The 13,648-nt window shown below is 41.9% G+C and overlaps 1 protein-coding gene across 2 annotated transcripts in view; it reads left to right on the top strand.

Annotated features, from left to right (window-relative positions):
- The first annotated feature begins 6,354 nt into the window (after positions 1 to 6,354).
- SKAP2 (src kinase associated phosphoprotein 2) overlaps positions 6,355 to 13,648 on the top strand; it is a 110,846-nt gene continuing 103,552 nt past the window's right edge. Inside the window, exon 1 of one of the 2 annotated variants that reach the window (XM_052693587.1) lies at positions 6,355 to 6,561. In XM_052693587.1, coding sequence (XP_052549547.1) covers positions 6,516 to 6,561 — 46 coding nt within the window. In that variant the 5' untranslated portion in view covers positions 6,355 to 6,515. Of the gene's footprint in view, positions 6,562 to 7,006; positions 7,101 to 13,648 lie in introns of those variants that run through there. The other variant, XM_052693588.1, reaches the window with a different exon arrangement.

Below are 13,648 nucleotides of genomic sequence, written 5' to 3'. Positions count from 1 at the left end.
TCAGACTGCAGGAACAGCTATTTCATTTGAAATTTTATGATATTTTCCTGATTTGTTGCTGCTTGTGGCAACCCCCTAGGAGTAGAAAAAAGAAAAGCAAAAAAAAAAACCCAACACCTAAGAGTGTAGCAAGGAAAAATGCTGAGTTAAGCATACTCAGGTAAAAGTTCATTCATGCTGTTTAAAAACCAAAGGCGGAAAGCTAATGCCTGCGCATATGATAAAATAATATTTGTTAGTTAGACCACAGTTTGTTAGATATTCATTTTTTTTAGGCTGATGGAAGCACTCTGAGAGTACATTTAACTTTTTAAAAATAAAAAATAACACAGTAGCACCTTTTAAGTTTTTAAACTCAGCTTACTACCTCACCAGCATTTGGTGGAAGGCTCTCAGCTCTTTGAGTGATTTTTAACAGTGTGTTTCTTTGGGAAATCCCACTTGTTTGGGGAATTCTATGCCCTTGTTTCCGTTGAAACACTGACAATTCAGAGGCTGCCAGACATAATTCTGTAGCTTCTTACAGGAATTTTATTTAGATTGTACTCTGATTTTGTTTCGGTTCAGTTTTAAACCAAAGTAACTCTTTTATTTCCCCTGTGATGGGAAATTGGGCATTACAGAAAGGTTTTGCAACTCTTTGGAAACTCCTGTTTTCCAGAAAATGTGTTATGCTACTTCTACAATCTACAGATGAAGAAACTTCAAGAGGGGGATTGCCCTGCTGTTCATAAAGCATGTGTTATCAGCAGAGGGGAACACTTAAGCTGGCTTAAGGCTTCTGACAATTACCGTCCATTTTACTCTGAACCTCCAAAGGAACAAGTTTTGTTTGATTACCCAAGGAAACATGTCCTGCTATTTTCTCCCTAAAATCTAATTGCTGATATCAAGTAAATCTGATATAGAGACAGAGCCTTCTGATATCAACTTCTTAAAAACTTCTTGAAAAGCAGATGCTGGATGAAGGACAGAGTCAAGATAATGATGCCATCAAGAGGACTGCCACATAGGCTGAGCAAGTAACTATTCACTCTGGGCTGCAGGCTGGACAACCAACAGAGGTGTGTTGCCAGTCCAAACTGCACCGCAATTTCTCCAAATTAACCATAGAAAATGCTGCTTCCTCCTTGTTGAAAGAATAAGAAGCCTGGAAGGAAAAAAAGAAGGCAGTGTCTCAGATGATGCTGGGCATCTTGTGGCACAGGGGGCTCAACAGGTATTATTGAAGTAGGAAAGTGATAAAGGATATTAATAAAGAAATTAAAGGAAAAGTACTTTGCATTAATATAGTTACTGATGGTATAACTTGTTTAAAACATGAGTGGATCCATTATATCATAGTAAAGGGGCAAAAGAACTAAGAAGAACACTGAAAGTTACTATCCTGGTTACCTAAATTTTCTTCCACCTAATTTTCGAAGAATGAGGGAAAAAACTGCTTTTACTTTTGGCACAAGGAGACTATAATAGGACATGTTTACTCACCTGTGATTTATTAAGACTCTTAATTACTCCAAATTATTCATTTGTTATCAAGGTTTTAAAGGGGACAAAAAAAGTTCATGTAAAACATTTACTATTATGTCAAACAGAACTTTTTTTCTCTACTTTCTTCTTATCATTATCTTCACATCATGCTCAGCAGTAAAAGATCCATGAGGCCATCTCTACACATCTTGGAGAAGAAAAATGGGGAGAGGAAGGCTCTTCTTTCTTTTGACATTTCTTTTTAAGATGTCTAAGAGCAAAAGGCTAGGTTCAAATAGGAACAAATGGATTTAGCAAGAGCTGAAATCTTGCAACTCTTATTCAGCTAGCTATCTCTGTACTTCATTGGAGTTATTTGCACAATGAACAGTGGTGGTCTTTTTTTTGCGAGGCTTGGGGAATTATCTTTGGCTCACTTTAGTAGGTTTTAGCAAGACAAAATGTCTACTGAAATCTTATCCTCGTGCCAAAACCAACTTTCAGGATGTTCAATTTGAACCAACTCAGATGGAAAGTCACCTCAAAACATGATCTTAGTGAAACTCTGAGCACGGTGCTATAAAAACTAATGGGTGCTCAGGTAAAAAGAAATGCTTATGCAAAACTGTTCCCTACAACATGTCGTGTTTAGAAAACATCACTCAAAGTTATATTTACTATCCCATAGTTTTGATTGCATCGACACCAGTCTTTCTTTTCATAGATAATTCTTAGTTAGGCAAAATTAGACACTGCTGAAATGTCTTAGAGTATAGATAATGATGAATGATGCCTTCTTTAGTCCTTATTTGAAGTTATGGAGACTTCAGCATTAAGAAAGCCACAAACAGTTGTGAATAACCAGCAACAAAACACCAATAATCCTGAAGCTTAAGCGCTTAGTTATGATATGGCCCATAGTAAATGATCCAGGGAAATCAGTCCCATTCTTTTCCATATCAGTACCTTTCTGCGATCTTCAAGCCAGGAAAATATGGAAAGGGAAGGGAATGACTTGCATTTCTTGACATGTGCTCTAAACCTGTTGGAAAGTGCTGTCCTCATGCTGAGGTCCCAAATCATTTCAGAAAGGAAGCAACATTGAGAGCAGCACAGCACAAACTTGGGAAGTAACTAATCTGGTAGATCACCTTCACATGAGAAGTACATCAGTTTTGTAACTGAACATATACAACGGTAACACCAAGGCCTTCAAACTATGTAGAAAAAAAAGTTGTTGTAGCTATTTTCATCATGAAACTAATATATAAACAAACCTTTGTATTCAAAACTTCTATCATTTTTTCCACAACTGAACAAAAAATAGTCAATGCAACCCAACTGTGTGCATAGCACTTGAAAGCTTCAAAGATTTTCTAAATAAGATGCCAGTAAAAGGACAGCAAAGTACGAAACCTTCATGAAGATGGATGGTGAGTAGAGGAGTTGTTACCCCAAGGATTAGCTCTTATTATGCCTCAAAGTTAATTTAGAAACTTATTCTTCAAACAACTGCTGCGATATCCTGAATATATCTCTGACTGTGAGTAAATCATTTTAACTGGAGCAGTAGTAGTAAATCCTAACAAAACATTAATTATGTTTTGCTAGAGGGCAAAGGGTACAAAATATGTTTTTCCTCTTTTAGAGACACCACAGCTTTTCTTCAGTGCAGTGACCGCAGCCAAAATGCATAGAGTTGCCATGTTTAGTGCATTGTCTTTCAATAGCACTGTTTTCTGATATATTTTTTTTAAGCCAGAAGTTTCTGAGTTTCTTTGTAAGGAAAGTGCTTCTGTGAAGATAGTCTGTTCTCCTTGCATTTGACAACTAGATACGCATGCCAGAAATCTTTGCCAGACACTGCTTAATGTGATTAAATAATTAAAAAATATAAATATTCCAATTATTGACTAGCTATTTTGTTTCAAAACTCTTAAAAGAAGACTGACAAGCAACAAGGGATGAACAGATAAAAATACAGCATAGCCTCAACAAGCCTGCTGCCTGCCTTGAAATAGTGCAGGGAGCATGCACTGCAATCCAATTATTTTCTACTAAAAGACATGGATAGAACTAGCAGCAGCTGCACATAGGTTCTATCTGCTTCTTACTCTGGAATCTAAGTTTTAAAAGCATGCCTGGAGTGAAGCGGAACCTTTTGTGGAAAAATGCTGGATTTCCCAGTACACGGAATGTGCCAAATTTCTTCATGGAGGCAAGGTGGTGGTGATGTTGCTCTGGAATGGGAAATTTTATTCCTTCTGCAGTTGTTTTAGTACAGGCTCTCTGCAGATTCAGCTAGGCTTCTCATCATGAATTCCCCGTTTTCATAGCTCTCCCCACAGGGAAAGACAATAAACCTGTGTGCATTCCCTGTGGCTCTGCTACCCAAACATCAAGAATCCCTGATCTACGAGCTTGATTAAGCAAGACAGTAGGTCTGGTTTAGATGAGGGATAAGCTGTGGAATTCTCAGAAAACAGGCTGAAATGGCTGTGAAGCCAGACATGTTTCAATGAAGGAGTCTGTTTTGAATTATGCTTCCTATTAGCGGTAGATTTAAAAATTAGGGAACTAAGGGCAAACCTGGAACTTAACAAGGCTTTAAATACGCCTGAATCACAAATCTTACCAACTGTATGATGGGCAGGTCTTCATTGCAACAAGGAGGACTTTAAGGAAATAAATAAGTAGAAAAAAACCCATATAAAATAGGGAGGATGGAAAATAATAAAGGTAAGTTATTCTTCTCATTTTATTTTCTGAAATCCCAGGGAAGCTCATACAAATGGTAAACATATGGAAAAAATTATCAGGAAAAGTGATCTTAAAACAAAGACTACAACAGAGTTCAGGTGACACCTTTGACTTATTTCTGGAACAGAAATGGATGGAGCTATAAAGTCAACATAAGAAAGCAGGATTAAAATTAACCTGGAGAAGGGCAAGCAAATTAAATTGGAAGCCATTTTCCTGTTCTTCATGGCAGCTTCCCAAAACTGCATGTATGAAATGTGTAATTTAACATAAGCCTGAGGAGCCCTTGTTGTTAACTAAAGGAAATTAATCAGACGTATTCTTGAAATAGATGAGTAGTGGGTATTTAAACAAACACAAAAAGAAAGATATAGATATACACATAAGAACCCAGATTCACATTCAGGTTTATTTTGAAATTAGAGAACTAACATAGAAATGATGCACAACATTATGCAGGTCAGTTAACTGCTTCACTTTTAATCAAGATGGCCATAAAATCAGGTAATAAAGCTGCAATGCTTTGAAAACCCAGATGTATTTGAAAAGAATTGTGCTGTATAATCAAAAGGGATGTGAGAGGTCAGGAGAATCATATAATCTAACACTATGTCTACAGTGCAGATTTCTGTGGGCACAGCTACATCAACCAAAGAAAGAAACTGTTTAATATCAGATTGATACGTATGTACTGCCAGCTGGGATTAATATAGGTGTCCTGGTGCAAAGGAGACATTTTATAAATAGTATTTTTTTTCCCATGCCTTTTTTATTTTTTTATTTTTTTCCCTACACTGGTAGGATATACAGATGTGCTCCAACACAAACATTTTCTTTATTAACAACACAGATATAGCCAAAACCATCAAGGTCACAGAAGCACATGTTAGGAGTTTACTTGAGCCATTACTACACTAAACACATGACATCACTGATGCATTCCAATACAGATGACTAGTGATTTGCTGGCAAAATATAACACAGCTGTCCCTGTGAGCAAAACAACCCTTCTACAAAGTTGGCTCCTATTCAAAGCTGGTCCAGCTGCGTTGCTCAATGACCACTCCTCTGCCCACCACCAAGAGATCTATCCCAAGCACTTTCCATTTCTTTATGTGTGCATGTCACTTCCTCTCCTCAGGTTACGTGGCCTTACTGTGCCAGCTGCAGCTGTTGGGACACAGGCAGAGCTGAGGCAGGGTTGTGATTTGCTCTCTACAACTATCTGAAAGGAGGTTGTAGCAAGCTGAGTATTGGCCTCTTTTTGCAGACAATAGATTTAAGTTGGACCAAGAGAGGTTCGGGTTGGATATTAGGAAAAAAATTATTCTTGGACAGAATGGTGATACAGTGGCAAAGGCTGCCCAGGGAGGTGGCAGAGTCAGTGCCCCTGGAGGTGTTCAAGAACCGTGCAGATGTGGCACCGAGGGACATGGTTTGTGGGCATGGTGGGGATGGGCTGGTGGTCAGACTACGCTCTTCTGCAACCTTAGTAACTCCATGATCTGCTATCCTATGCCTTGACGCTGGCAGCAGGGTAGAAAGGAAGCTTGGATAACTTGCAGTGCAGAGGTCAACATCCTCTGCCTTGTTCCCTCAGCAGTGCTATCCCACCTGCCCACAAGCAAACTGAAGTCTGCACTGTGCTTTAAACGAGGATTAAAGACATTTAGAAGTAGCGGTACCAATGTTTACCACCCTTCAAACCCACCAGCCAAGCCACAGGCATGGCTCAGCCCACTGCCGGCTCCTAACCATGCCTGTTCGTAGAGCCGGAGGGAACCCGCCCTCAGCTTAGGAAGCACGGAACAACAAACGGATCAATCAGAGAGCGACTTCCGGGCCTCTCATCCAATAGTCAACCTCTCGCGTGCCGCGGGGCAGAGAGGAGTGGACGACCACCGCTAAGCGCCATGCTCGGTTCTGGCAAGAAGAGAGCGTCCGCACGCAACACGACTTCCGGCACAAGTCACGTGGACGGCGATGCCTCGTGGCGGGGCGTTGCTACGGGGGACACCCAGCAGCGGCTGTAAACATAGGGACGGCGGAGGCGCACGCGCGGCTCTAGGGGGCGGTACGCGGCGGGCGGGCGAAGCCCCGCTCCTCCGGTATGAAGCCCCGCCTCGGAGCGCGAAACCCCGCCTTTTTGCTCGAAGCCCCGCCCTGGCGGCTCTAGGCCGTGCCGTTGCGGCCGCGGGGCGGGGTTGCCGCTTCCTCCCCGGCGGGGCCGAAGCCGGGGCACGGCCCAGGCGAGTCGCCCGCGGGGTGCGCCCGCCGCCCGCAGCATGCACGGCGCCGCTATCCCCGAGGACGTCTGCGGCCTCCTGGCAGGTACGGCGAACGGAGGAAGGGCAGGAAGGAGGGAGGGCTTCCCGGGGGGCGGGCGATGGGGGGCGGGCCATGACTGGCCGGTGTGGGCCGGGGCAGCCCCCGGCGCTTGGTAGCGCCCGCTCCGCGCTCCTCGGGCGGCTTCCTCCTTCTTCCGGGGCGCCGCCGCCGCGGGCACTGATGCCCTGCAGCCGGAGCGGTGCGGGTGGCCCGGCTGCCGCCTCGTTCCGTGCCTGTTGGCGACGGCGGGAGCGGGTGCGGCGTCCTTCGCTCAGCCCGGTCGGTAGGAGAGCCGGTACTCGGTCGAAAAGCCCCGCAGTTCCGTGCTGGAGGCCGACGGCGTCGTGGGGCGCCGAACTGTTAGTCCATGTGCCCGAGCTCAGAGCCGGGCTCGCGGCGTGGCCCCGCGGCTACGATGTGGCTGAGCGCCGCGAGGAAAGGAGAGGTACTCGTCGCCCCAGCAGTGCCTTAGGAGGCGCTTCGAAGGCGTCAGAATTTCCCAGTGAGCGGAAGAATCTCTCTTTTGAGAACTTCTCTTTCTGGTACGGGAACTTGCGCAGTTCTATCAAAGCCGTTCCAGTTAGCTGTGCTTCTGAAAAGCTTGTCTTTGGAAGGAGTGCTCGGCTACCAGGCCGGGCACCCCCTGGAACTTGGTGCAGCTCCTTGCCTTTGGGCACAGTTCAGTTCTTAAGCGCATTGGTGGTAAGAGTTGGCACTGAACTGCTTTGCTCTTATCTTGCATTCTTACCTTGTACGTACCTCTGCCAGCTCTCCTGAAGGGCTGTAGTAACCACTGACTGTAAGTATGTTGTTTGGAGATCACATTCTCTCTGTAGTATAACCAACATGAAATGGCACTGGAAGAAAAGGAGAGCTTCTGCTGACTTCTTATCATGGGCTGGGTTCCTAATTAATAACAATGAAAAGGTTAGCCTTAGAGGCTTTTACCTAGCCTTTGTAGTTTCCATGGTGTTAAAGTATTTCCAGCTTGGGGTCATGTGAAGTTTTCATTTGTATATGAGCTACTTCACTTGGTGAAGTTGCTCTCAGAAACTTCTGGAGGAGGATAGTATCATGCAGATGATAACTGCATGGTAACTCCAAACTGCAGCTTCATTTTTGTCACTGTGCCTCCCCTATGCACCTGGCCCTTTGCTCAGTTTCATCCAGTCTGCTGTGGAAAGAGCGATAAAGAAGTTGGTGTTCCAAAGTGGAGGTGGCAACCCCTGCTTTCCCTCAAGAGGGGTTGTGCATAAACTCATTGCAATCAATAGCCCAGGTTATACATGGGTATCCCATGGTTGTGCAGTGGGTGCAGCTTTTCTGGAAAATTAAGACCATTTCATCAGTACTGTCTATAATACTGAAGTCAGTAGAGTGGGATGATTTACCAGTGGTCTTTAAATCTTTTTCATTATTACGGTATCACAGTTACATAATAAGTACCTGTAACTGTAACAGAATTTTTCACTTAACTTACATTCACAAGCAATTTTGTTTTGGGACTCAATGCAAAGCAGAAACCTAGCAGAGTGGAGATAGCGAGGAACGAAAAATGGTTTGTAACTTTAAATCCTTATTTGCAGAATTATCAAGGGGAAACAAATGTAGGGATAACTGTGGTTATGCAATGTAAAAATTCAATGATCCTATTCTGTTTTCAAAGAATAAAGGTTTACTTTATAAAGTTAGTGCATTAGCCTCTCTCTTTTTTTTTTAATGTTACGAGAAAAGTTGTGTGGAAGTTAGAAATTAGAGTAGTTCAGTCTCTATGAGCATTCTGGATACACTTAGGTTCTGGTAATCCTTAATTATACAGTGCCCTGCTTCTTCTGGCCCAAACTATTAAAGTACTGAAGATTTATAGTAATGGAGGGAGGAAGAGAGCTGTGTAATGGCTTTACTATTCATTAAGCAACTCCTGTACGATACAAAGTCTGCAATGAATAGATACTCATTTCTGCATGCTCGTCTTCAAGCATGCTTCTTAATGTATTATTTTAATGGCTCACAGGTATTGATTCAACACCTCTTTGATATGAGAGAATATTGTTTTCCTGTCGTTAAAATTAGTGTAATAAACAAGATGTGATCTGGGGGTCACAAAAATAATCAATGGTGGAACAAAAGTGGAATTGAAATTCACCTGCCTCCATACTGCCCTGGCTTCTCTAGAAAATAACACTGGTCAGATGTCTCTATTCAGTGGCCATTAGAAGTGCCTGGCACTTTTTCATATCTGTCAAGAACGTGCAGTTAGTGCCTAGCACCACGCATCCTATTTTAACCCAGTGTTCACCTGGCAGCAAGGCAGTTGCAGATTCGAAATCTCTTGAATGTTGTACTGTTTCTCACATCCTCAGTCTTTTTGCCTGTTTTTTCCTACTGCAGCAGCAAGCAGAGCAGTGATCATATGGACTTCTTTATCCCTGCTTAGCCTTGATTGATCGTTGGAGTAGGGTCGTCCCCCCCCATGCTGAACAAGTAGGGGTCCTACTGGAAAACATGCTAAGTGCTCCTGGAGTTAAACATGGTGATAATGGGATAAACACACCAGGGGTTGAATTAGAGTTGCACAGGAAGCTTTCTGACTTGAGAGTGCTTTACTTTGAACCCAAACAATATTATATCTTTAATGCAAAAACAAATTCTGTCACACGTGCTGGCAGGGTCACTGTGGCTGCATGTCAGTGGCGCTGAAATGTTCCAGGCAGAAGCACAGCTTGAACTCAGGGCTAACCACATCACTTGGAAGAGGAGGAAGCTGTTTCTGTGAAGTTGAAGGGGGAAGGTCAGTGAGGCAATGAGCTTATTGCAGAGGTTGTTGGGATTTCACAATCCCGAGCTCTCTCCTCTGGCTTGCTTAAGTAGCAGGAGGGAAAAACTGGGGGCAGAGTCAGGGTCCTCTGGTGGTGGGTTGAACTTTGAATGGAGGGAGAAAATCATTTTGCAGCTTTCTTATCTCCTGCTTCACGCAGGGAAGTGTGAGGTAGTGTGTGTGTCATTTCCTTCCATGTCTCTGTACCTTCTAGATGCTGTCTTCACAATTTAGTGGGGGAGGCCTACTGTGCCTCTTCTCCTTTTGAAAAGGTGCCTTCACCTTCAGTTGTTTGTTCAGAATCTTTCGGTGGGTGTTTGGCAGAGTGGGATGTTGCTGTGTTTCTTTCTTGCAGTCCAATTATTATTGGTTATGCATGTTGTTGAAGGCCTGCTTGTTTTTATTTTTCCTTGCTACTTGATGCACACAGTAAGCTTTGGTTTTCCTTAGCTGAGAGAGATTTCAGAGGCTGCTTTTTTCACCAGAGGCATATTTTTTTTCTTCCCATAATGTAAATCAGACTGGTTTTGATTGGGATGTGGAGATTGAGTTGAAGGAATTTAGAATAGTTTTTAAAAGTTTTTGATATTGCTATGATCTGTGTATATATTTATAGCATTTGCATCTTTTACATCTTTTTCTCTTACCTTTGTAAGATCCATAATCTGTTGTCCTTTCACATTTCACAAAGTTTCTAGTTTTAATCTTCTGCTTTCATAGATTAAAAGTTTTGAAGATTTTTCTTAACTAGGAAAATGGAACAAAGCTTTCTTTAGCCCATATAGAGTTGGGTATAAGGTTCCATATTTGTTTTTTCTTCTTTGTCTTCAAAAAAATCCCCCAGCAACCCAAAGCTGAACAAAAACCTCTCTTCTTGCTGTAGAGACTGTTTCCTCCAGCCATCGTTCAGTTTCTTTAAATACAGTCATATTGTCCAGATTGCCTTATTTCTCTGTGACTTCTCTAAATTTGTGCTTGTATTAGTATTTTTTTTTACCTGCTTGTTTAGTTATATCCTGAAAACAGCGTGCAGAACTGAGCAAGATGAGAAAGCTATGAGGTGGATCCAGTGCATAATTTGAGAAAGCTCTGCTTCCCTTTCATTATTGTGCACTACACTAGTTCTGTTTACCTCTGATGTCCAGAAGAAACTAACAGTCCTTTTCGACCTTCTAGTCAGCTGTTGCTGGACTTGCTCCTTATACTCTTGTGGTTAAGAACAATCACCTATGGACACTGTAGCTCTTCTTCATTGCCTGGCTCAATTTTTTTTTTTGTTTTAAAGGATGGTCTTGTTTAAAACTTCTCTCTTCAATGGTTTGAAGTATCCTTTTCACATTTCCTTGGCTTTCATGAATGCCTGTGCTTGCTGAAGAATCTGACTTTGCAGGATAAACCAGAGTGATTACAGTAGACATCTTCTAAGTAGACAGGTATTTACAGCTCTGGTAATATATTTGTGTTCGAATAGTAACGGAATAAGAATAGAAACAGCTAGGTGAAAAACTGCACAGAGGCATTCCTGGTAAGAAATAACCTCCAGTGATTTGAAACATAGTTCAATTGTCTCTGCCATAAATTTGAGAGTAAGTGTCATATATGGGTGATAAAAATGGCATAGGCTATTTTTTATATACTCATTATTCTCTTAGTTTGTCTTTTTCAATTAACGTGGAGTCTATCTTTCTCATCTGACTGGGTTTACGTTTCTTTCATAATCATATGTCAACAAACCACAATAGATGCAGCATAATGTAGCATACAGTGTAAATCTTTGGGTTAATCCTTAACATTTTTTATTATAGTTCATTTGGAATCACTTTGTAACTTGATCATGATTTGTACTGGTGTGGTTTTTTCAGGATAAGCTTAATGTGTTACAGCTTGGTCTTTTTTCACCTCTTTAATGGAGAGAGATGATGTTTGACTACTTGGTCAAAGAGATTATAGTCACTGATGATAATTTTATTTAATTTAAGAGCAACTCGTTTTTACTTTCATGTTTATTTCATTTGAGGAGTCTTAGCAGCTTAGGTGTACTTCTGGTTTCTAAATCACTAACAGAAATTGTTGAGTGTCAGTGTTTATCAATGTATTCACTGTTGGTGGCAACAAGGCCAAGTAGCCTTGCTTTTGGAGATCAAAGGCGCAACAGTTTCCAGAGGCATTCCTTTCCAGGACTTTGTGCTCCAATGGATCAATGTGATTATTTTTAAACATCCTGGAGTCAGTCACTTTTATTTTACGTTTGTTCCTGTATATGTGTATGTATATATCTCTTTATATCTATATACAGATAGCTAGTTAAGCAAACTGGAGAGAGATGTCTGAATATAGAGGAGAGGGCAAAAGCAAGGTCCTCAAATGTTTCTTGCTTCTCAAGGAGCCAGATTTATGTGTGAGGGGACAGGCAGTCACAGATATTGCTTGATAATTTGTCTCTGGGCCTGCTCCATATTGATGACTTGTACAAGAAGCTTGAAATCCAATGGATTAATTACTTTCTAATGCTATATTCTGTATAGCTGGAAGATAAGTGGCAGTCTGTTTGGTGTTGCTTCCAACTGAGAAGTGTGTGTGCACACAAATGTGCCTAGCTTGCAGCTACCTTCGGGAATAACTGTCCTGCCTTCCAAAATTCCCTGGCTTTGGCCAGCTCCTGGCTCTCCCCATCCTTAATGTTGAAGGAGGGGGATTATAGGAGGCTGGTGCTCTGTGCATTGTTTTGCTGACCTGCCATTCCCTCTTGGTGTGACTGGGAATACATCTGCCAGGGGACCCCATGCAGCTGTCCCTCACTGCATAGCACGTGTACGTCCAGCCGTGTTTGCACCAGCTCACCTAAAGGTGTGTGTGCACTCCCTGCCCTGTGAGTGGAAGCACATCTGTCAGTGGGATGAGCTCATCAGGTGGTGAAGAGGTGACTTCATTCTGGTAATGTCTCACATTCTGGTAATGTGATGGACAATGTTTTGGTTATCTACAGAAGGTGGGGAGAAAGGAAGACCCAGGCCATGGTCTGTGAGAGTCTGTTTGGCCCACCTTGACACAAAGGTTCTGTGCTAAGGATGTGTGTTCATTAAGTATAACTGATGATCCCTGTGTTAAGGATGGTAAGCAACAAAATGCTGGGATTTATGATTAGTGCTCTTAAATGCAGTGCTTGCTTTGGATTGAAAGTCCGCAATGTTCTTTTAAAGATGTCTGACTTCTGTTTTTATTAAAGGAAATAGCCCTAAAAACTTTAAATGTGAAAAACTTGTGATGTTGTCTCTTTGTAATTGTTGAAGCAAGGAGAAGCACCAAGTTGTTTAACAATGGAAATAAAAGCGATCAGAAACTTTGTTCTCTGAAGAGGAATGCTGCTGAAAACAAGGTGGAAATGACCTTTCAGCTTTTATTGGTTGTCTGAAGAGGCCATTGAGCCTTGAACTACATGAGGCTGTTTAAGAGCACAAAACTTTGCTCTTGTGACTTGTCATTTGTTTGCAACCTGTATTGGCAGAGCAATTTGTGAGAGGATCTTATCAATTGGATCGTTCAGTTCTCTATCTACTGTTCATTTCTGTAGGCAAATAATTTCTCTGGGGTGTGGTTCAGATGGAGTTGAAATGAGCTTTCTGAAACAGATCGTTAAGTACTAGATTCAGGCCGTTCAGCAGTTTGACATGCAGGCTTAAAAACTTCTAGAAATGTTGAACAGGTTTCAAGATGTATTTCTCTTTGAAACTGTTATTTTCAATGGAAACAGTTAACTGAGCAGCCTGGTCTCTGGCGGTAGTGTGCCCTCTGCAATGTGTGCTGTTACTAAATAGCAGCCAAGTTTGGTAGAAACAGTGAATGGGGATGCATCATTTTGTTCATTCATTGCTGGGGAACCGATGAGCAAAACTGCTTTTAAATCAGGATCCTGTTCAAAGAGGGGTGTTTTTCATTTATTTATTTATTTTGTGTGTGTGTGTTTATCATTTAAAAAAAAAAATTGCCAATGAGTCACTGGAACAGAAAGAAACTGCATTTACACTCAGGTTCTAATGATTAGTGGCTTGAACTTTCATTTTTTGCACAACTTTAAACTAGTTTAGAGGGGGGAGAGAGTTTTTGATCATCCTAAAGAAGGAAGAAGAAATTAGTGACTAGAACAGCCTTGAGAAATGGACACATTTTGCTGCTTCTGTATGGTATTGTCTGAAGTTCACCATATGAGACTTGCATCTATCACACTGGAGTCCGGAGTTCCGTTCTTATTCTAAGGTGAATCACTTTGAAGAA

This window comes from Tympanuchus pallidicinctus, unplaced genomic scaffold (assembly GCF_026119805.1).
Source record: "Tympanuchus pallidicinctus isolate F22 unplaced genomic scaffold, pur_lepc_1.0 scaffold3, whole genome shotgun sequence".
NCBI lineage: Eukaryota > Metazoa > Chordata > Aves > Galliformes > Phasianidae > Tympanuchus > Tympanuchus pallidicinctus.
The sequence above is the reverse complement of the archived record's forward strand: the minus strand, read 5'-3'. Positions and strand labels throughout refer to the sequence as shown.